General features: G+C 47.4%; 1 protein-coding gene across 2 annotated transcripts in view; it reads left to right on the top strand.

Moving 5' to 3' along the window:
• Positions 1 to 22,881, top strand: part of Arhgef3 (Rho guanine nucleotide exchange factor 3) — a 280,755-nt gene that overhangs the window by 108,574 nt on the left and 149,300 nt on the right. The window contains exon 1 of one of the 2 annotated variants that reach the window (XM_050158207.1): positions 9,807 to 9,918. The exons of the other annotated variant lie outside the window; for it this stretch is intronic. Coding sequence (XP_050014164.1) covers positions 9,868 to 9,918 — 51 coding nt within the window. The 5' untranslated portion in view covers positions 9,807 to 9,867. Of the gene's footprint in view, positions 1 to 9,806; positions 9,919 to 22,881 lie in introns of those variants that run through there. 2 annotated transcript variants of the gene reach the window in all.

Raw genomic sequence — 22,881 nt, 5'->3', positions numbered from 1 at the left:
CCAGGCCACCCGTGCTATTACAGGGGACTTGCCCCTGCTCTGGGAGCCTAGTCACCTCCTTGGTTCCCCAGGTGAACTCTGGTAGAATCCTACTTTGGTTTGCCATGGGGACTTTATACGAAGGAGCAGACATTGTTACCCTCCCCCAGGGAAGGAAAACAACATCAGAGAGAGTCATGGTGGGGTCTCAACCCCCAGATGCCCATTTGGCCAAATCATACCCTTAGGAAAACAGCAGTCAGCTTTTGCTTTTAATAATGACTTGAGCCCGAGGTGGGTCTTGTTAGCCTGGTACAGGAGTCTTGACAGGGATAATTGTCATTATCAAAATAAGGGTGGCTCCTGGTTTTCTCTATATACTAGAGCTCTGAGTACCTTCACATCCTAAGAGGGTTAGTGTGCTGTTAAAGGAATGACCTTGTCTGGCTTCTTCTTCACGGTAAAGAGAGGCAGGAGACATAGAAACGGGACCTTTTTTAAAAAATTGTGATTACAGTTTCTGGCTTTTAGCTAATACAATTATGTCTGTGGAATTTTAATATAGAGGAAGTGACTACCAACCCTACTGGTATTAGATCAGTCTTGTATATTCATGCCATTGTTCTTGACAAAATGAGTTTCTCTCTGATGGTGCAGCCACTCTGAGCCCTGCATGCCCGGTTTGTTTCCTTGATTCCGCTCTCAGCCACGGTCTTTTTGCTTTGGTCCTTCTACAGGCCCTTTGACTCACTAGCTCCCTCAATGAGCTATACTGTCCCTGTCCCTCGCTCTCTCTTTTCTTTGGACCCCTCACCTCAGCTTAGCAATGCTCATACATCTCTGCATCCCATTGGAGCCATTTCTCCAGGGGAGAGACTGAGAATTGTCCCCGGCTTCTTCAGGCTGGAGTACCAGGTTCAAGGTCCCAGCACCTGCTCAGCAATGGGTGTTTGTCAGCTCACTGCCTAAGGGAATCCTGTGGTGAAAAGTCCCTGATACAAATCCAGGTTTAAGTTTTTGTTCATCTCTGTCAAACCAAGCTCAGGGGACACCTCTCTAAACCTTTCCAAAGCCTAAAGGGTGTCCATGAACTTGGACTAGAAAGCAGGGTGGCTTCAAATTAAGGAACTTCTTCTGCCTTCTGGCACGTAGAAAGCCCTCGGGCTGTGGAGTTTGCTATTGTTATTGAAGTGAATTAATCACAGGATGTGGTTAGTTTTGCAAAGGAAATCAACAGGTATCTTGACAGAGAATAAGAGCCGGGGTGTGGAGCCTAGTCCTTTGGAAAGGCCTCCCGTGAGCTGGTGTAGCCCGGTGAAGATGCCCTTGCTGCTCTGTGAGGAGCTGGAGAGGAACTTTCTGGGGAGGAATAGCAGATGTAGAGACTCAGAGACAGGAAGGAGCCTGATGAGAAACAGAAACTGTGACCTCAGATTGAGAGGAGGGAAGGAAAGTAGAAGGAGATAAGGTCCCGGAGGAATTAGACCCAATTGATGCAGGGCATAAGGTCAAGAGACAGTGTAAGCATGAGAGAAGCCGCTTAGTCCTGGATCTCAGAATTACTCTGTGCACTTGATTTCTGGACTGGCTCCCTGAACTGTGTTCCGCTATTAACCCCTTAGCAATTAAGCGTAGTTCCGTTAAGTAGAAAGTGAATTCAGGTTAGCTCAGGGAGACTTGTAAGAATCGGGGAATCAGGATAGGTCCCAAATAACACCTCTAACAGGTTCTCCTAAGGATACTTTTGCAGCCGCTGCTGGGTGGGGGACATGCCACTGTTGTGGCAACTGCAATAGAGCATGGCTTCCTATGTCCTCACAGCCCCCTCTGACTGAGGTTCCCCATTGCCTACACAGAGCCAGCTCTGCAGGGTCTTGGCTGCCCAGCCTCCCCCCAGCTGACCTGGACTTAGGGTGAGAGCACCTAGTTCAGCCTGAGCTCTGCCGCAAAGAAGCCTGGGAAGTGAGTGGGCAGGGCTTTCTCTTTAGTAACATTTGGACTCGGGTTTCTGAGCTAGGGACTCCCTAGGCCCAGGAAGGGAGTTCAGCTATGGAGCATCCACACAGGCGTGGGCACACACACCCTTGGTTGTTACAGATGTCCCAGGTCTTGCTGGTCAGCCTGGAATCAAGGGGCTTCTTTAGTTGCTTTTAGTAGGTGGTGATGCTTTGAGAAGAATTTTGACTTCTTTTTTCCTGGACAATGATAATTTAAAAAACAGCCCCGGTTTTGGAGACAACTCTCTCTCTCCGGGATGCGAGGCCAGGAGCTGTGTTTGTGCAGGTGTGTGGGTAGCAGGTTTCCCCTGTGTTTATCAGAGATCTGCATTCCTGCTGGAAAGGCCCTGGCTATCGTCAGCCCTCATAATTGGTTCATGTCACAGCCGCACGGGCTGTATTGTCTATCTGCAGTTCTTCAGCAGAGTTTATTGTTTATGTATGTGGTCTCCAGGAAGCTGCACTCAGAACTCTCTGCCTCATCAGGAAGTCTCTCTTAAAGGTACAGCGTCCTGGCAGAGGCCTGGATGGGAGCAGGTGGGCACTTCCAGTCAGACCTTTGTTATCCCTTGGTGGGAGCTTAAGCCTTTTCCCAGCAGCTCATTGGTTTGCTGTTTTTCGATGTTTGGTGATTCCTTTTTGATTTTGATTTAAGGGGTGAAAGTAGCACTTTTTATTCTTCAGATACACTCAAACACATTTTAAATTTTTTTAAAAAAAGAAGAAAAAAGTACTCTATTGTACAGCCTGAGTCGTGGGGACAGAGTGCTGCTTAGTATCTAGGTATTTTTCTTAAGGGTATTTTTGTAGAACTCTTGGACTTTTTTTTTTTTTGAGGGGCACAGTAATGTTAAGGAAGACATTAAAAAGATACAGGCACTCAGGAGGCTGAGGCTTGAAGATTGCAAATTCAAAGCCATCCTGGTCTGTCTCATTAGACCCCATCACAAATAAACAAACTCAAAACAAATAGAGATAAATGAAAAAAAAAATCAAGATTTCTTCTCTTTGAAAACAAACAGAAAAATTTAAACCTATATAAAACTAGAATGTGATGCTCTATAGTGTCCCCGTATCATCTGCTCTGCTTTTCATACACACCGGTCAGTGCCCTGTCGTCCTGTCGTGTCCATACACGTTGCTGAGGAATGAAGGCATCATTACATGGACAAAGGAAGTGACGTGCCTTACTAACCCGTCCGAGCAGTACGTGCCCATCCTAATGTAACCACCCTCATGTACGCCTAACCCAGCCAGGTAGGTGCAGCTTGAGCTGCCGTGAGGAACAAAGGGTGGTTGAGATGGATGGCTCAGCAGGTAAAGCCACTTGATCGCAAGCGTGACTGCCTGGGTTCGGTACCCAGAACCCACATGTCGGAAGGAGAGCACTGACTGCCCTATGTGGGTCAAGGAACACACAAAAAAATATAAAGCAATGTCACAATGGTTTGCAGTATCACTGAAGAGCAGAGGAGAAACTTTGTAATAAAAAATGATTTTTGTTTTTGTTGAGTATCTTCACCCAGAAAATTAAAGCGTAGGGTTGTTTTTCTGACATAAGCAAATCACTTCTTAAAATCCCCCTGGTTATTCAATGTAAGCTTCAAAGTACTGTGCACCCCCCCCCCTCCCCGCCCCTGCCCCGCGTTCAGATTTTCAGCTTGTCCCTGGATTTGGCAGTGTAATCGACAAATAGTAAATCTCATTTCCAAGTAAGGAAGTTCTCTAGCTGATAGAGATCAGTTCTTCATCTGTGTAAAACCTTGTCTCTTCCAAAGAATTGGGCAGAGGTCAGTAACCCTTTTGACAAACAGGTTAACCAAGAGGACTTGACAGTCCCTGGGAAGGGCTGTGTGATGGGGGCTCATGTGTGTGTGACAGGGGTCTGTCTGTGTAAACTGAAATCAGACAAGCTTGTTTGCAGCGTCCTGGATGTGCTCTGTGGCCATTCTGCAGGCTGCTCACGGTTGCAGGGAACGCATACCTGCCAAGTGCCTGTGGCTCAACCCTCGCTGGAGGGCAGCTTTTCTTTCTTCATCTTCTCTTAGCAGAGCAGTTGGCTGGGCAGCTGTGTTAGCTCTGTGTTGCTGTGACCACATCGGACAGAGACAATGTAAGGAAGGGAAGATTTTGGTTTTGGTTTAGTGTCTCAGAGGGTTCCAGTCCCCTGTGGTAAGGAAGGAAGGCTCAGGTCATGGCGGTGGGAGCATGCTGTGCAGGCTGGTGTATCCTGGCCCACCAGAAAGCAGAACAGGAGTGCTGGCTGAGAGAGCTGAAGACCCACCTCCCTCTAGTGGGCCATTTCCTTGGCTTAGGTTCCATAACCTCCCAAAATAGATCTATGCTGAAACCATGAGGGATATTTCAGACTCAAGCCATAACAGTATCGATTGCCAAGTAATGTGGGGAATTTGATTATAAAGGCTCCAATTTGTTGAGAGAGAAAATAAACACCGTACACAATTGCTCAAAGCAAAACGGGCAAGAGAAGTCCAGAAGATTAGCAGATTACATAAGATGGCATTCTGTAAGGACCCTATTCCAAAGCACCATTTATTTTTAAAATAATTTGAAACGGTAGATGAGGTTTGTTTGTTTGTTATTCTTGACCTTGGGCAGCCAGGTCTGCTCCCAAATTCTTTTCATCACTTTTGTAATCTTGTAATCTGGAGCATTGAGCTGAATCTCTTAAGTTAAATCAGCAGTGTCCCGTTGGTCCTGACTTGGGGCAGCATCTGGAGACCTTCCCCCTACTCAGAACTAGTAGTAAAACACGCAGAGCAGCCGCCCAGATTCTGTTTACAGAGTAAAAACAGACACAGTCAATGTGGGGATCTGACTCCAAGTGAGCGCCCAGGTTTGACATGCTCTGAAGTTCGTAATTCTCACGGACTTGCTGTGTGGTGATGACTCTCTGCCAGTATGATGCCACAGAGATCTGACTCCTCCCTTTAACCATAGCAGAAAAACTTGGTTTTCCCTCATTGCCCCTGAATTTGGCAACAACCTCAGAAACCTAAGCTCTGTGCGATACTTTTCTGGCGTTGGGAGTTTGGCTAAATCAGTGGGTAATGGTTTTCAATTTTGACCACCATCAGCATCCCAGTTCTACCGAGATGACTTCACCCTCTATGATTCAGTGTGCAGAATTATGAGAACTTCAGGCACCAGTTGGACACAATCGTCACAGTTTTGAGACTGTCTTTGAACACCTTAGCTTTTGTGGTGGGTTTGGCATCTCATGTACAAGTAATAGAGAGATTAAAGAACACGATGAATTTCATATGGGAAGAAGAGTCACCATCATTTGCCAATTTTTTTTTTCTTTTCTTGTCACCTTCCTCCTGTCCCTTCCTTTCTGGCTTCCTGCTCTCCCATCCCATGAGAGACTCATTCTGGAGAGCAGCCCCTTCCTTAGACCTAAGACCTAAGACCGCCTATCTCCTCCCCAGAGTTCCGGGAAGCAGGCAGTTGGCACACATGTAGTATTGGCTACCTTTTTTGTTTATTTATTATGTATTGCTGTGTGTGTATGTGTGTGTGTGTGCATGCGCGCACGTGGATGTGAAAGTCTGTTCTTGTCTTCTACCTTGTTGAGGTGGAACCGTTTTTAACTGTCTCTGCTGCTCTGTGTACTCCAGGCTGGTTCCTGGGCAGTTCTCCTGTTCCTGCCTCTCAGAGGGAATGCTGGGACTACAGATGTGTCCCACATCTGGCTTTTAAAAATGTGTTCTGGGGATCTAACTTGGGTTATCAGACTCTGGCAACACATGTGTTTACCCAGTAAGCCATCTCACCGGTCCGTTTGCTCCCTTTTAGTAAAGATAGGATTGTATTGAAATTTGATTATTCTAGTTTATGCAAATGAAATGCTTGTAAACCCAGAAAATAGATTGCTTATGATACCTTTGGAGGAAACTGCCTGGAACTTCTTGCCAGGAGATGCTGTCAACTGCATGGATAGCAACCCAGGACACTTGTGCCCGTGATACCAAGAAGTGGGGCAGCGTGTCAGCAGAATTCTCACTGTTGACTAGCTGTGGGAACACAGCCACTGGTGTCTGTACCGAAAGTGCCTTGTGGTACGTTTCCCACATAGAAACAGACGAAGCAACACCCAGGGTGAAGAAAAGTATCACACCATGAGAACCCATGCATCCACGACTTGATGTGTTTGCTTTTTTTTTTTTTTTTTTTTTTTTTTTTTTTTAAATTTCTCTCTAATTTATGTAAGATTTACCCTGAACATCTGTAAAGTAGGGGCATTGACAGGAGGATTTTCTTTCCAAGAGGCAGGTGAAGGTTCCGTTGTCGACAAGCCTTCTCTTTTTCAGTGTTTTTGGTTCAATATATCAGATTCATGAATATCAAAAAGCAGTTTTCTAGATGGCTCTTGGATGGTGGTGAGGTGTGAAGGGAAAGGAGAGGTATGTGTGTGTGTGTGTGCGTGTGTACATGTGTGTGTACTGCAGGTGTTCTAAAGGTTCCCCCTGACTGACCTCTGCCACCTAGGCACTGTGTATGTGCGTGTGTGCGCATGTGCGTGTGTGTATGCATGTGTTTGTGTGAGCATGTGTGTGTGTGTGTATTTACTGCAGGTGTTCTAAAGGTTTCCTCCTGACCAACCTCTGTCATTAGGTCCTGTGACGAAGGGAAGGTCAATATTACCTTTCTGACTTTTGATTTTTTGTTTTTAAACAACAACAACAAAATTTAAAGTAGAATAACATAATAAAATTAAGGCCTCTTTAGAAAGAGTTGTGAGGATCGGACAAACAGAAAACAGCCAGTAAGGTTCATGCTAAAGCAGCAACGATCGGTAGTCACAATGTCATATCACAGTGATCATGGTTCACTTCCTCCACAAATGCACCATTACTGTGAGCGCAGTGCCTTGCATTGGCAGTAGGGTAGAATGGACAACTGTAAAGTCACGTTTTAAGCCTGCTGGGGGCTGAGGGAGCTGTGTAGCAGTCCGGTGAGATGCTGAAATACATCATGACGTGGAAGATGCCCCGGATGTCAAGTAAAAGTCCTGTGCCGTTCAACAGTGTTGTCCTGCAGGAAAGATCTTGTTACACCCAGAAGCTTAGGTGTGACTCAGTACCAGAAAAAATCCAGAAGAATTGCCACCATATGTTCCAAATAGATAGCCCCTGGGTCAGATCCAGCCAGCACTGGGTAGTGTGACCATTGGCCATCGTACAGGCACCATGATGAGGATATGGCCCCTGGGTCAGATCCAGCCAGCACTGGGTAGTGTGACCGTTGGCCATCGTACAGGCACCATGATGAGGAGTTCCCAGAATTGAAATCTTTGGAGGTTTCTGTCTTTCTTTCTTTTAAACAAAATACCTGGATTTAGGCTTTTAAAAAGAAAACTGGAATGTCTGATCATCTTGGGTTGGTCGTTCCTTGGGACTCCTGGAACAGGAACTGAATAAAAACAGACTTCCTCAGTAGGGCCTTGTGCCCATTGGCCTTTTGTCTATACCCCATCCTGAAGGCATCAGTGTTTATGATTTCAAGTATCCCTCTGGTTTTAACCAAATTCCCTCTGGCAAAGGGGATTGTGGCAGAGCCCTTGGCAAAGATGCCTTTTTCTTTTTACTTTATTCTTGTATATAGCTTGACCATATTACAGTGACTTATTACATGCAAAATTGAAGAGCATCTCTGAATCCATGTTAGCCTCAGACTCCAGTAGTGAAGACTTCCTTTATGAGTCCATATGCTGCAGCTCGAAATGAATGTCACAGGCCAGGGGCTTCTTTATCGGCTTCCTCTTGGGGCGCTGTCCACACAGACCCATTTTGTTACTGGAGTTCTTAGTCCCATCAGGGTGGGAGCAGCTGCAGAGGAAATGGCCTTTCCTTCCTCCATGCAGGCTGTGCTGAGGTGCCTACCAGGGCATCTGGAGACTTCCTTCTCTCCTTCCTTCCTCTTCCACCGCTACCTGCCCTTCAGCTTAGTCAGATTCGCCGATTCCATGAAGCGCCGTAACCACTGCTTATGGTCTTCTTCCCCGTGCTGTCAGTGGTTGGAAGTCTGAGTCAGCCTAGGGTTAGTTGATGTGAGTGGCGCATCCCTCCGCTGAAATGAACCCCAGACCATAGCGTACTCTGTTCAGCTGACATCCCCCGTGGATGCTCACCAGGATAGGGCTGGCTTTGGGGATTGGAACTCTTGGAAGGGATTTCCCCACAGATCTTCAGGGGAGGAGGGGCTGGGCTTAAAGACTGTTCCAGGTGTTCTCAGGGGATTAGCCATCAATCTTTAGCTGGATTGCCACCCAAGAAGGTTGTCCAGGGACCTGCGCAAATGTGGGGTTCTTCCTGTGTGGGTCTGGAACAAGAATCCTTCTCAGTGAGGTGTTAGGCTCAGAAAAGGAGACTCCCAAGGACCATCTGGCACCCACCATTTGATGGACACACATTACTGAGCATTTCCTGGGTGCCAGCCCCGAGGTGACCCGTGCTTGTCTTTCAGGCAGGGGCACTTTGACAGTGATTTCACTTCCTTCTTTCTTCAAACAAGTACATCCACCCATGCTCCTTTTAGTAAGAGCCTGTCTGTGCCACCTCTGAAATGTCTAAGCACCTTGGTTTCACACTTCGCTGGTGTGGCCTGGTTTTTGTCCAGTACCCTTCCTGGATGCCTGTGCCCCTTGCTCTGAGAGCTTTTCTCAAATTTTGTTGCCATTAAAACTGTTTTTCCAGGCTTAGTTAAAACTTAGCTCCCTCTCCATTGTGTGTGCATGCACGTGTACGTGTGTGCACGTTTGTGTGTGTGAATGTGTGCTTGTGTTTTCCTGGTAACATGAATGGGGCTAGCCTTTTTCATAATACCTAAAGTTGAGCCTTGGACTGAATCTTTCTGTTAGATAGCGTCTTGTTCAAATGAACTCTTTCTCTATGCTGGTCCCATGAACCATGGCTTACATCTATGTAGCTACACATTGCATTTGAGAGTTTTACAAATAAATTCTGTCCTCTTGAGACCCTTAAAATAATAACTGAAAACTCTATTGAAGTGCGGTCTCCTTGGGCTTGAGACCTCCAACACTGTACAGAGAGTGTGCATGCTGGATTACTGTGTTCTTCCATTGTGTGGGTCATTGTGATACTGTCAATTTTATCTAAGGGAGTCTAGATTTTGTAAGAACAGGGGACAGCTGTGCATCCCAATTAAGACTTTCAGTTAATAAAATGAAAAATGCCAGCCCCAAGTCACTTCTGTAATAACCATGAGAAGAGCAGGGAGCCCCTGTGATCCTCGACAAACCAAAAAAGGACCGCTTCCAGAAGCAGCTATTTTTAAAAGGCACTGGAAGGAAGATGCCAGATTTGCCCAAGTAAAAAGAAAGCAACGGATGGGTGTGTGGTTACTTTTAAACTGAGGCTCTGTATGTATTCTGTATCTTAGGCGGGCATGAAGTTCAAGGAGACATTGATTGTCTTTGTACCCAAAGCTGGCCTTCCGCTGTTTCTCCTTGTCTCTGTTTCACTCCAGCGTTTACACATAGAGAACTGCACATGGGAGAAAGCACATCCCAAGGGCTGCTGGGACATCCTGCGTGGCTTTAGGTGGGGACCCGGGGGCATGGCTCCCTTCTAACACATTCTAGAGATTGGTTCCCCTTCAAATGCCAAAGCCAAGAGTGCTGGGAAGAAAGGGCAGCTGTAGCAGGCAAGGCAAGGAAACAACCGGAGGCAGGAAGCCCTAGGCTGGTGCTCTCAGCTTCTGACACTGGTAAGGACGGCCCCTGTCACTTCCTGTCATGCAGCTCAAGTGGCGGGGAGGAGTTCCCTCAGGGAAACCATGCTCACACAGCTCAGAGAGTCCTGTCCATTGGGCTCTGCTGCGGTTAGCAGCCGGGGAGTCAGGGTGGATGAGGCCGGAGCGCCCCATGGTGTGGTGTTGCTTCTTTCTCCGTGCACAGGTAAGTTCCCTGTTGTTCCTGAGCTGGGGCTGGGTGCTCTCAACTCTGACCCATGCCTCCACTGGGTGCTGGAATCAGAGGTGTGGCAGGGTGCAGTGGTCTTTTCATGACCCAAGTTGCTATGCAGTGAGCTGCAATCAAAAATAAAACAACAGAAGGGACACAGACCCTGGACAATGGAGCCAGGGTCCTGACTCACTTTAGGTTCAATCGGGAAGAAGTTGTGTGGGGTGGTTAGGATGGCAGTGTGGGCTGGCCGCGTGTGTTTGCTGTGGTGAGCCAGGTAGCAGGCATCGGTGTCACCACCCCCTCAGCAGCTGTGATTGGAGGAGAGCAAGGGGGAGGGCTGGTCACCCTCTGTTCTACCAGGCCAGATTTTGTTTTTTTTTTTTTTTAAAACAAAAAACCCACATCAGTTAATGGGAAGAAAAAGACAAAGAGAAAGGAACGCACACACCTACCTTCTCTGAAGGCTGCGTCTCAGGTGGACTTCCAAGGTCACCTTCCCTTTGGGTTGGAGAGTGGCTGAATGTAGTTCTGAAGAGCATTAAGATTGGAGCCACCCCTTCGTAGGTTTCTTTAACGTGATTCTCATGGACACATGGATCTAGAACGGCCCCAGAGGAGACTTCAGGTTTTTTCTCAGTATGTTGGAACTTGCCGTAGGTTGTTTGGGAACAAGTGGCTGGAAACAGTTTGTCTCTGAGTTGAAGAATGGTTCAGAGTCCCTAAGCTGACTGTCCTGTCTCTTTAGTTGATCTGTTTGGGGGTATGTGTTGACGTTTTAGAGCCGCTAAAACTACCCTTTCAAAGACAATCCCATCGTTTGTTCTAGTCTCATCAGAATCACATCCCCAGACTAACGATTGCCATCCTGGTCCCAGTTGTATAAGACTATCATAGGCAAAGATTTATTTTTTTTTTCATTTTTTTTATTTTTATGGTAAAATTCATGTAACATTTGATTTGCCGCTGTAAACATTTTAAATATGTAAAGTTCAATGATATTAAATACAGTCATGATGCTGTGTGCCTATCGCCACCATCCATCTCCAGGTCCCATCACGTCTGGTGAAAGCAGAACTGAGTTCATTAAACAGTACTCAAGTTCACTACCATTCTACTTCCTGTCTCTACTGTGTGTGTGAATGTATGTGTGTGTAGTGTGTGTATGTAGGTCACACATAGGTGTCCTCCTCAAGCACTTACCACCTTACTATTTTTTAACATTTATAACCATTATTATTGTTGTGTGTGTATACGTGGCATATGTGTGGGCAGCTAACATCTGTAACCATCATTATTGTGTGTGTGTACCTGGCAGATGTGTGGCATACTTGCACAGCTCACATGTGGAGGCCGGAGGACAGCTTTATGAAGTTGGTTCTCTCCTTTTTGTGGATCCTAGGGCTCAAACTCAGGCCCTCAGGCCTGCCCTGCAGGCACCTCTACCCTCTGAGTCATCTCACTGACCCTCTACCGCATCTCTTGAGACACCGTCTCTGGCTGAGCTAGAAACGCCGGTGTCTGCTTTCCCAGCTTTGTGATTGCAGGCGTGGGGGCCACCATACCCAGCATTTTGGGGATGATGGGATCCAAGCTCAGACCCCCATGCTAGAACAGCACGCTCTTTATCACCTGAGCCATCTCTCTGATGTCAACTGCTCTGAGTATTTGGGAGCTGAGTCAGATAGGACCTGTCTGTAACTGGATTGTGTCACCAGTGCCCTCAGGGTTCGTCCATGATGTAACATGTGTCAGAATTTTCTCCCTTGAGGCTGAATAGCATTCTCTTTCATGTGCCACATTTTGCTCACTTGTTCATCCCTCTCTGGCCCTGAGTTGCTTACGTGTTAAAACGTGTAAGCGTTGTGAACAATGCTGTTACAAATCTATCTTTGAAACCCCACTTTCACCCTAAAGCTGGGTCATAACGCGCAGGAACCGCTGTACAGCTTCCCACAGCATCTCTGCTATTCTCCGTCTTGCCTGAAGTACACGAGGATCCCAGTTTCTCTACATCCTTGCCAACACTTACTATTTTCTGTTTTGTGTTATATATTTCTTTTTGTGATTATCTAATGCTGGTGATGTGGATGTTTTCATATACGTTGTTGGCCATTTGTACATCTGTGGAGAAACATCTCAAGCCTTGTGTCCGTTTTTTTTGAATCGGGTTGTATGAGTTTTGTTGCTGAGTTTAGGAATTCTATTTATATTCTGGATATTTACCCCTTGTTATTTATATTTATATATATATATGTATATATATGATATGGTAATATTTTCTCCCATTTTGTGGTTTCTTTTTTCCTACTGTTATTGCACAAACATGTTTTTTTCTGTCATGTGACTTGAGTAATTTCACTTTTCCCTCCAACTCACTACACCAGCCATTTGCTTGCTGAATGAAGAATAATTTTTGAGCCTTTGAAATATGGAAATTGACATTTAAAATTATCTCATATAAATGATATTAGCATAGAATAACAATAATACTTACATGACTAGCTTATGAAGTTCTGTAACACTGTAGGGATTGGCTGCTTTTATTTCCATTTTCCAGATGGGAAAACTGAGGTTTAGAGAACTTCATTTTCCTGACGACTGTTAGTGGTGAGTGAGTCAGGTTTCAAATGGAGGCAGAATGCACACAGAAATGACACCTTAGCCATTAGGCAGGATGTGTGGCTTTCTAGCTGGGGCCCTGTCCAGGTTGTCTACCGTGGATGGTGTCTAGAGGATGTTCTCCAGAGTTTTGTTGGCATGTCCTTTTCGGTGGTTTGATGTGGTTCAATTTCATGAGTAAGAACGTCCGTGACAAGTCACTTTCTCTCGGCTTCAGTTTCCCTGTCTATTAGAGGTCTTCATCCCCAAACTCATCTCAGCTCTGAGGTGAGCCTGAGGCATGCAGAGACGGTGTCCCAAAGTAAAAACTGATTTTTATGTCTGTCTCAGTTAATGAGCGAGTTTTCGGTATCAGGATATCTACTGGAATCAAAATGTAGTAGGCTAGCTGACTGTTCTCGGAAACACTTTGGAGTAAACTTTGATTTCTTATCTCCGATAGTCTCAGAAAAGGCTCTAGAGAAGTTGCAGTTGCGGTGGGGGAGAGGGAGGAGCCCTTTAAAAAGCTCACCGGTTCATCTTAGATCTGATAAAAGTAGATCTGTGTCTGTGGAAGAGCCAGTGAGGTGTGAAGGTTAAACCATGGGCTCCGGAGCCAGGCAGGTGTGGGTTTGAGTCCCAGCTTTGCCTTAAGAGCTGTGAGACCCGAGGTGCACTATGATGCCGCCCTGAATCTAAGTTCTCCGCCGTGAAATGGAAATAAAGAAGCCCACCTTCTTGGGTTATCCTGAGAAACAACTGAAATAGCTTGTGGTGGTGCCGTGTGGGGCCAGCACACACCAAATGTCACCAGGTCCCATGTTGTACTAACCTGAGAATGTGTGGGCAGCTACCAGAGAAGTAAGGGATTTTACACGGTATCTTAGCCAAAAGGCCGAGCAGCCGTACTGCCAGAGGAAAGAAGCCTTCGTATGCAAGCTCTCGGGGGCAACTGGGCTCTAAGGGCCCTAAGCCCGGAGTTAAATATGATCTTGGCTTGATTTTGGGGAGGGAGCGAGGCAGCATATTCCATGGAGACCGTTCTTTAAAACCCCTCTTCTAGCTTTCCCAGGACTGGACATGGGGACCACAGGAGGAGAAGGACATTATTCAGAAGGTTCTGAGAGAGAGCCTTCCCGATAGGACACTCAGACGTGTGACTCACAAGGGACAAAGTCAGGGTGGTGACCACCACCGTCTACTGGGACAGAAACAATGGGTGGCTCTGGGACCTAAATATAGACGGTGTAGTTGTCATTTAGGGAAACAGGTTCGTGTTGCTGGCCGGGTGGGCAGCTCTCTCGGGAAGTGTTCAGGAAGCAGGATCTGGCAGCATTCCCTCGCTCTGTCCATCCTGATTTCTAAATAACTTCAGCCACGGTTCTGGCTTCTCTGCCTCCCCAGTGGGCCTGCCTCAGCAAGCTTCCCAGCTCTTTCCCCCATCTCTTCCCTGCCAGTCTTGCTGATGCCCTTGCCGCCCCACCCCAGCCCCGCAGGTCCCACCTGTCTCCTGCCATTGGCTCCTGTGTTCCTCTTTCCTTCTGTTCTAGCAGGACAGAGCACAGGGAGGGGGGCCATCCAGTCTCAGGCTCTGCAGTTAACACTGGGTGCTGCTAACCTTCCTGGCTCCCTCCTCTCCTCTAGAGGCAGCAGAAACAGAGCTTTTAAGAATCTGGTTCCTGGGAACCGCAGGGACGGCTCAATAGTTAATGGCTGCTCTTCCAAAAGACCCGCTCACACCTACATAGTGGCTCTTAACCATGTGTAAGTCCACTTTTCTAGATTCCACAGGCACTACATACATGCAGTGCATGGGATATATGTAAGCAACACACCTATATACATAAAATGAAAAAAAAATAAGAACTTAAAAAGAATCCAGACCCTGGAGTGGACACCGTGACTTTAAATACTCACTACTCCTTACACAGTGACCATGCAAGTTTTTCATCTCTCTGGACCTCAGTTGCCTCACCTGCAGAATGGGGATGAGGATCAGGCCTATGCAAAGTTGATAAAATTACTCCTAAGCCTTTCAAACACTAATGCTCAGGACTTGTTCGCTGCGATCAACGACTGATCTGGAGAAAAGAGAAACATGAAATGGGCCTGTGTCCTTCCAAATCCACATCCGCACCCTACCTGGACTGTTATTTTTTTACACACTGTTCTTTAAATTGTCACTTAGGAATTTTTTTCTCCTTTTGGTATAGTGTTTTTTTTTATTCTTAAACCTTAGCTTCGTTGTGTGACTTTAATGGTCCTGAATCACAGCCTTCTTTGCTAAGAAACAATATGATTAATAGAGACGGGCACACTCCGTCTGGTCTGTAGTGCTTCTCCAACACACTGGGGTTGGTGTCCTCCCCTTGAGGGGCCTCACCATGGCTGAGCTCCAGGTGGCCCCCTGCTGTGGTGAAGAGTTCAGGAAAGAGACTCTGGCTGCCTGGCTGTGCCCACCTGCCTTCTGGATAACTTCATCCACGTCCTGCCTTCTCCTCATCCCTAGTGTGGTTGTCTCATGCCTGGCTCAGCCCTCACCTCTTTAGTGCTAATCCTGTTGGGGTTATCCCTCCTTCCACAGGCCCCGCCTCTTCCCCTAACGTTGGCTGTGATTGTTGACTCTGCTTACTTCATGGGACAGTCAGCCAGTTCTGACCCATCACCCCCACCCTAAGAAGCAGCTTGGTTCTTGCTTCTGTACCAGGTGTTCAGACCAAATGTTCAACCCTGTGACCCCCTGCTGTCTTCTTTGAATGGGCTATTACCAGCCTGGAGAGGAAGTGAGAAGAAAGCCACAGAATGGCCCAGTTTGTAAAACCCTACCTTCGTGAGATGGGAGAGAGGAGCCAAGGGGTGCCTCGTTCAGTGCTGGGTAACAGCCATTCCCAGCCTCTGAGGCAGACGGACACAAACTTTGTTCTCCTCCTGAGAGGCAGGCTGGCTAGGAGTCTGTCTGCTCTGGGGAGGGTCACGTGCGGAGTCTTCTCCTGTCCAGAGGAACACACTGAGGTGCACTCTGTCTTTTGGGATCTGACCTGGCTTCCTCTCCTGTTGCCGGACAGAACACCCTGATGAAAGCAGCCCAGGGAGAGAGGGTTCACTTCTGCTCAGAGTTCAGGCTGTGGTCTATCGCTGCGGGGAAATCAAGGTGGCAGGGACTTGAAATAGTAGTCACATCCACAGGCAAAAACAGAATGCATCTATGCTTACACTCACCTGACTTTCTCCTTTTTAATAGAGAATGGTGCCACCCACAGTGGGCTGGCTCTTCCCAATGTTACCGTAATCAAGACAATCTCTATAGACGTGCCATAGGTCAACCAGATTTAGCTGGCCCTTCATTGAGACTCCCTTCCCGAGTGATTTTAGATCGCATTAAGCTGACAATTAAAATTGGCCATTACAGTGTCTGAGCCTGGAATTGTCCCTTCCACCCACACTCCCTTGGCCAGAGTAGTCACAGGTCCAGACTGAGGGGTCACATTTGTCGATTTCTATGTAGAACCTTCTGTTGTAGCGGGGTTGGAGTCCATGATGCAGAGGGTGAGGGCATCTAACCGAAGCCCGGCACGTCTCAGACCACAATAAATAAGTGATCGATGCAAGTCTGTGGGGACTGCCCGAGACCTGCCTGGAGATGTCTGCTCCACCCTGTCCTCCACGTCCACACTGTCGGGCAGACTGGCCTGCAGCGTGCTTATAATATCCTGATACGAGAAAGGAGAGGTGATCAAGTCTTGGTGTCGGGGCACAGGTGGAGACACGAAGGGCAGTGAACGCGTCTAAGTGCCAGGGGCACACGGGCGCATGGGGGAGAAGCCACTCTGGGTGCTAACTCTTCAAGTAGCCCCATGAGCTAAGGTGCTCGTCCTGCCAGGGTTTCTGTAAATCGTTAGCCCTCTGACCTCATGAGGCCTCGTGCACCCTGGGGTGTTTTCCACAGAAAATTGCACGTGGTTATGAGCGTTTCCGCCCTGAGGGAAGAGCTCTGCTCCGGTGATTCACCCAGCCACTCCCTTTACTTCTGCCTCCAAAGAAATCTGTCCAGTAGACGAGGTGTTCTGTGAGTCAGTGCTGATGTCCGGTTTAGACTCCAGTGTGTATTAACTGTCCAGCAGGTGTGTTCCAAAAGAGGCAGACAACGTGGATGAGGAGGGGTGATAAGACCTCATTCGTGTGGTTAAGGTCCAGGCTTCCCCACTGAACATCTCACCAAATCTTATTCCATTGATTACACAACAGAGATCTCTTGCCCAAAGGCACACAGATGATAATAATAGCAATTGCTGTTATTAATAATTAACATAATAGTAATAATTAGTAGTATTTTCCCACTCAGGTGGTTTATGCACAAATGAGATTAGATTTAAAAAAGTTTACAAACGTGTGTGTGTGTGTGTACGTGTGTACACATACACCTTTCTATACCATGTAGGAACGTCAGAGGACAACTTTTGGGAGTTGGGTTCTCACCTTCCACCATGTGGGTTCTGGAGCTCGAATTCAGGTTGCCAACCTTGGCTGTAAGCATTCACTTGCTGAGCTGTTTTGCCGGCCCTTGAAGTTAGACCTTACTGCCTTTTAGAATACAGTGCCTGTCCTGGACTATCAGCTTCATGGGCCATTCTCCAAAAATGAGTTTTCTTGTCCTTTCATTTCCCAAGTCAAAGACACTGATGGCTGAAGCATCTCTCAGCTGCACAACCATCATGCTGTGAGATCCTTAAGGTGGAGCCCTGACTGCTCTTTCTCTGGCCTCAGCTAGAGCTGCAGCCAGAGCCTCCTGAGTTGGGGACCTGTGTTGAAACCAGGTCAAACCCAGGGCAAAAGTGGAGATGATGGCCCAGAGTACGGGGGAGCTGGGCCCTGCAGAGTCCTGGAAGTCTTACTTGAAGCCATGCTTGTGTTCCTTTTGAAGGTACTTTGTTTTCTGGTAGATTGTTTCCACAGCCACCAGGAAATCAGCCCCTCCTTGGGAGTCAGCAATGCCACTGCTTCCTGCCTGTGGCCGCCCAGGTGGGGAGTGTGCTGGCTCATTGCAGCCTGAGTCTTGGCCAGCAGAGTCCCTGAGGCTCTCTCTGAGTTCCCTGCTCAGCCTGTCCGCGGGGGGCAAGGGAAGGAACAGAGGAGAAAGACTGGGAGAGTTTGTTTCGCTTCACAGTTACATGGATTGCAGTCATTCCTATGAGAAGGGAATCACGCCATAAAGTGTCTGTCTCTGGGTGCACTGTACACTGGGGCACAGCGCAGCCCCACGGAAACAGCACAAACTACAAAACTACGTGTTTCATACTGGAACACGATTCTACATGTTTCAGTAACCAGGTTAAAGAAAAAAAGTAAAAACAGAGATTGATTTTCATGATATTAACTCAATATACCCAAATAGTAGTAGCATTTTGATTTTAATTGCTGTAAAAACTATAAATACACGGGCTGGAGAGATGGCTCACAGGTTAAGAGCACTGGCTTCTCTTCCAGAGGTCCTGAGTTCAATTCCCAGCAACCACATGGTGGCTCACAACCATCTGTAATGAGATCTGGTGCCAACACTATATGCATAATAAAGAAATAAGTAAATCTTTAAAAAAATATAAACACACACAAACACACACGCAGAGTCTTTCAGGTCAACTGAGACCAACCACAATTTAAATGTCTGGTCACTGCACATGGGTCATCAGAGAGACCAGTTCAAGTCTAGCGTGGTACCACCTGGAGAACCTGTCCTGTCTCAGATGGAGGGCAGTGGCCACAGGTGGCACTGACCACTTGAAATTGGCTAGTGCAGCTAAGGACCAGAGCTCATTTTTTCCCCTCTTCATTTTATTGAATTAAAATGTAAATTTGAATCGATGCATGGAGCACACCTTTAATCACTGTACTCGGGAGGCAGACGAAGGTGGATTTCTGAGTTTGAGGCCAGCCTGGTCTACAGAACAAGTTCCAGGGCAGCCGGGGGGCTACACCGAGGAACCCTGTTTTGAAAAACCAAAACCATTAAAAAGAAAGACTTTGCAGCTACTGACGAGATGAAGCCATTTGTGTTGCTTTGGTGGTTTGGTGGCATGGGACGCTTTCAAGATACAGTAGAAGGCTTGTCGCCATTTGGGTGAAATGCTTGCTTCTCTATGTTGAGGCAACTCTGGAAAAATCTGGAAGGAACTCATGGCAGAGGTTGTCTCCCAGGAGAGGAGGAGATGGCTGCAGTAGGAAAGAGGGGTGCCTATCATTGTGTGCCAGGTCTCTGTCTCACACCTGTAATCCCAGAGTCAGAGGCTGGGCAATGATGAGTTCAAAGCCACCCTGGGCTGCATTAAACCGTCTCACCTTTCCCCTGGGGGAGGGGAAATCCTCAATGATGAATAAAATGCCCCAACACCCCTATTATGCATTTGAATACCTATTTAGAAAATAAATATCTAAACTGGGTGGTGGTGGTGCACATCTTTAATCCCAGCACTCGAGAGGCAGAAGCAGGCGGATCTCTGTCAGTTTGAGACTAGCCTGGTGACAAGAGCTAGTTCCAGGACAGGCACCAAAGCTATTCAGAGAAACCCTGTCTTGAAAACCCAAAAATATATAAATACATAAATAAATACCTAAAAAATAAAAATAGAAAACATTGAGGGTGAATCAGGGAGAGTTTCTAGATTAGGGAACCCTCAGATTGAGTCATAAAAGATGAACAGGAGACCTTGGGGCTAAGGCATGAGTGTATGACAATAGGTTTGGGGATTTGTGACAGGTGTTACTATAGGCACCCAGGGGTGACAGAATGACAGAAGACTCAGTGTGTAAAATGGGACAGTACCAGATTTTAGACACAAACCTGATTGGGTAGATGGCAGATTGAAGTCTTTGAGCCATAGATGGTTTAAAGGAAGTGGAAATAACATGATTGTATCTGCGTGAATGACATCTCTGCAGGACAGTCAGAAACTCTGATATTAGGACCCCTAGGGACTGCCAAGCCACAGAGGGAAGCAACACAGGGCTAACTAGAAAGCAGGCTTTCTTGCTGTGTGTTGTCCAGAATGGAGTGTCCCAGCGGATGGACCCAGGAGCAGGTCTGGGAATGCAGCGTCTTTGGATAGGCGGCAGAAAGGAGAGTTGGCCAAACACAAAGTGAGGAAGATGCAGTTAAATTGTGTCCAAATATGTGTTCAATAAACAAGTCAACACTCCATTCATTGGAAGAATGGATGCTTCTCGAGTGTCTAAGTTTTCCTTTCTCTGTCTCTGGTAGGCTTCCAGTGACAAAGTCCCCAGTGTAGCTGCTGTCTGGTCCTCTTGGTATACTTTCTAAGTGCCAGGATTACAACACTGCCCAGTTTTATGCTAGGTGGTACCTAGAGCTTCGTGCAAACGAGTCAGGGGCTGTCCACTGAACTGCATTCCCAGTCTGAGTGTTCATTTTTTCACACCGTGACCACAGATGGATATTATCCACATAAGCTAAAGTTCATTGGGAGCTCTCAGTAAGTTTGAAAAGTAGAAAGAAATCATAAATTAAAACAAACAAACAAAACAACAAGAAAAACAAAAGCCAAGATCTCTGATGCAGAAATGGGAAGCTCTGTGTGTTTGTGGTTCTGGTTGGGTCGCTGTGGGCTCAGCCCTTCTGTGTTGAGTCAGGTAGATTGCATGAGCCAGCGGTGCTGGAATTGATTGTGTGGCTTGGTGTAGTTGTGCGTGAGAAGGCGATCGGTTGATAGATCAGTTTTGACTGACACACGTGTCAGTACTGTCTTGCACACTACTTCCTACTGATGGACATTTCTGCTTTTCTAGTCTTGCTTTTTAAACACATCGTGGCCAGGTCTCTGCGTGACCATAGGCAAGGCTAACGGTAGCATATGTCTCTAAGGGTGGGGTGCTGGGCAGCTGCTGACACATCACATCTGCAGCTTCACTGGAAGCTGAGAGTGGCCCCACCATCTCTGCTCCTCTTCCAGCTTTGTGTGAGAGACTCTGCCTCTCTACCTTTGTGTGGTCAGGCAAATTTTGCCAATATGCAGGCATGAGAAGCATCCTGTTTTCACCCCTCCCTCTAGCACCTCACTTCTCTTCCCACCTTGGGGCATAGATGCAGACTCTGAATTGTAGGTAACTTGCATGTGTATGCGTGTATGTGCATGTGTGTGTATGTGTTTGTGCGTGGGTGCAGACACACATGTACACATAGAAATAGGTTCTCTATTCTGGTTTTCTGGAATAAAAAATTGTTAAGATATTATTTCTTTTAGATAGAAATTTCCCCATGAGCTGGTCTCCGGTGCCCTTGCTAAAGAATAAATCGTGCGTCTTCTATTGCCTGACATGAGCTGGGGTTTGGGAAAAGGTCTGGTCTGAGGCATTGAGGCTTCTGTGAGTCTGAAAGCAGGGTCATCTTCACCAACCTGCAACCATGTAGCCTCACTGGGTCCTCCTCCCAGGAAGGTCATGCACTTAGTTTGTTCTACTTTAGTTGTCTTCAAACATCATTTTGTTGTTGAAGATTTATGTCCTGGCTCACAATCTTATGTGCCAGAAAGGACATGCGTGTCAGGAGCGGCACGTGTGTCAGAAACGACACGTGTGTATCAGAAACGACATGCATGTCAGGAAGGGACACGTGTGTCAGGAACGAGGCGGATGCCAGGAGGCCACACACGTGCCAGAAAGCGACATGTGTGTCGGGAACGGCACGTGTGTCAGAAAAGACACGCGTGCCAGGAACGGCAGTGTGCCATAAAGGGCACGCGTGTCAGGAACGACACACATGCCAGAAACGACATGCGCGCCACGCGCCAGAAAAGACACATGTGCCGGAAGCGTCACGCGTGTCAGGAACAGCACGCGTGTCAGGAACGGCACACCTGTCAAGAACAGCACGCATGCTGGGAACGGCACGCCTGCAAAAAACGGCACGCGTGTCAGGAACAGCACATGTGTCGGGAACGGCACATGTGTCAGAGGGGACACGTGTGCCAGAAAAGACACACGTGTCGGGAACGGCGCACGTGCCAGGAACGGCACATGTGTCAGAGGGACACGTGTGCGTGTGTCAGAAAGGACACACGTGTCAGGAACGGCACACGTGTCAGGAACGGCACACGTGTCAGAGGGGACACGTGTGCCAGAAAAGACATGTGTGTCAGGAACGGCACATGTGTCAGAAAGGACACCCGTGTCAGGAACGGCACGCGTGTCAGGAATGGCACATGTGCCAGAGGGGACACATGTGCCAGGAACGGCACGCGTGTCAGGAACGGCACATGTGTCAGAGGGGACACGTGTGACACACGTGTCAGGAACGGCACATGTGTCAGAAAGGACACGTGTGCCATAAAAGACACACGTGTGCCTTAAGCGACACGCGTGTCGGGAACAGCATGTGTGTCAGAGACGGCACACGTGCCAGAAAGGACAAGCGTGTCAAGAACTGGCCAGAATCTCTGTATTTTCACTTTGCTCTACTCCTGGCAAGTTTCGAGCCCGTTTGGCCTGAACTATCTCTGTGTCTCTTCACCGATACAAGCAGGGTAGTGGAAGTTTCCAACTTCAGCATGAATGCTTGTGGGTGTGGCTGCAAGGGGATGCAGGGTCTCGTTTCCAGATCTGCTGTAAACAGATGTACTTTTTGTGGTCTGTTCATTGCACATAAACACACACACAGCTGGTAGAAGGGTTGTTGTAATCTCCAGTTCCGAGGCAAGTGGAGAACCTCTGACGTTTCTCGAAAGTGCTTCCCAATCTCTGTCATTCTCATAGTCACTTTCCTCCCCCAGCCAGCAGTGTCCTTGGCCACATGTTATCACACGAGAAGGAAGTGCGAGAGGTTGTCTGACTCAACTCCCTGAACTTAGATAGAGAAACTGAGCCAGAGGGAAAACCAACTGGCTATTGCTACATGGCTAGGATGCCAGCCTTAAAAATAAATCATAACCCAGGCAATATCTGTTCACTAATTGGTTTAATTTTAAAATGTATATATCAGGCCAGCAAAAGGGAACATCATTATGACTTGGAAGTGTCTGCTAAAAATGAATAGCCCAGGCCTCAGAAAGTTGTGTTGCAGTAAAGCTGGAGAAATATCTGGATGGAGGTTTTGAGAAAGCATCTCACGTGTGCCGTCAGGGTGTCCAGATGGTGGCAACAGAGAAGGTCTTCAATCTCCTCATCACAGCACCGGCTAGGCTGCAGCCAAATGTGGGCATTGCTTCGTTCTGACAGCATGTAAGATTGTGAGCCAGGACATAAATCTTCAACAACAAAATAGTTGAAAGTAGCCTGTGAGACCAACTAGGGAGCAGAGCAAGCAGGCCTGGCTCCCCACGGGCTCAGCTGAGCAGCCGCACCCGCTCCTCC

The sequence above is a fragment of the Alexandromys fortis genome, unplaced genomic scaffold (genome assembly GCF_014885135.2).
Source record: "Alexandromys fortis isolate MF-2015 unplaced genomic scaffold, M_Fortis_MF-2015_v1.1 scaffold_106, whole genome shotgun sequence".
In the NCBI taxonomy this organism is placed as follows: Eukaryota; Metazoa; Chordata; class Mammalia; order Rodentia; family Cricetidae; genus Alexandromys; species Alexandromys fortis.
The sequence above is the reverse complement of the archived record's forward strand: the minus strand, read 5'-3'. Positions and strand labels throughout refer to the sequence as shown.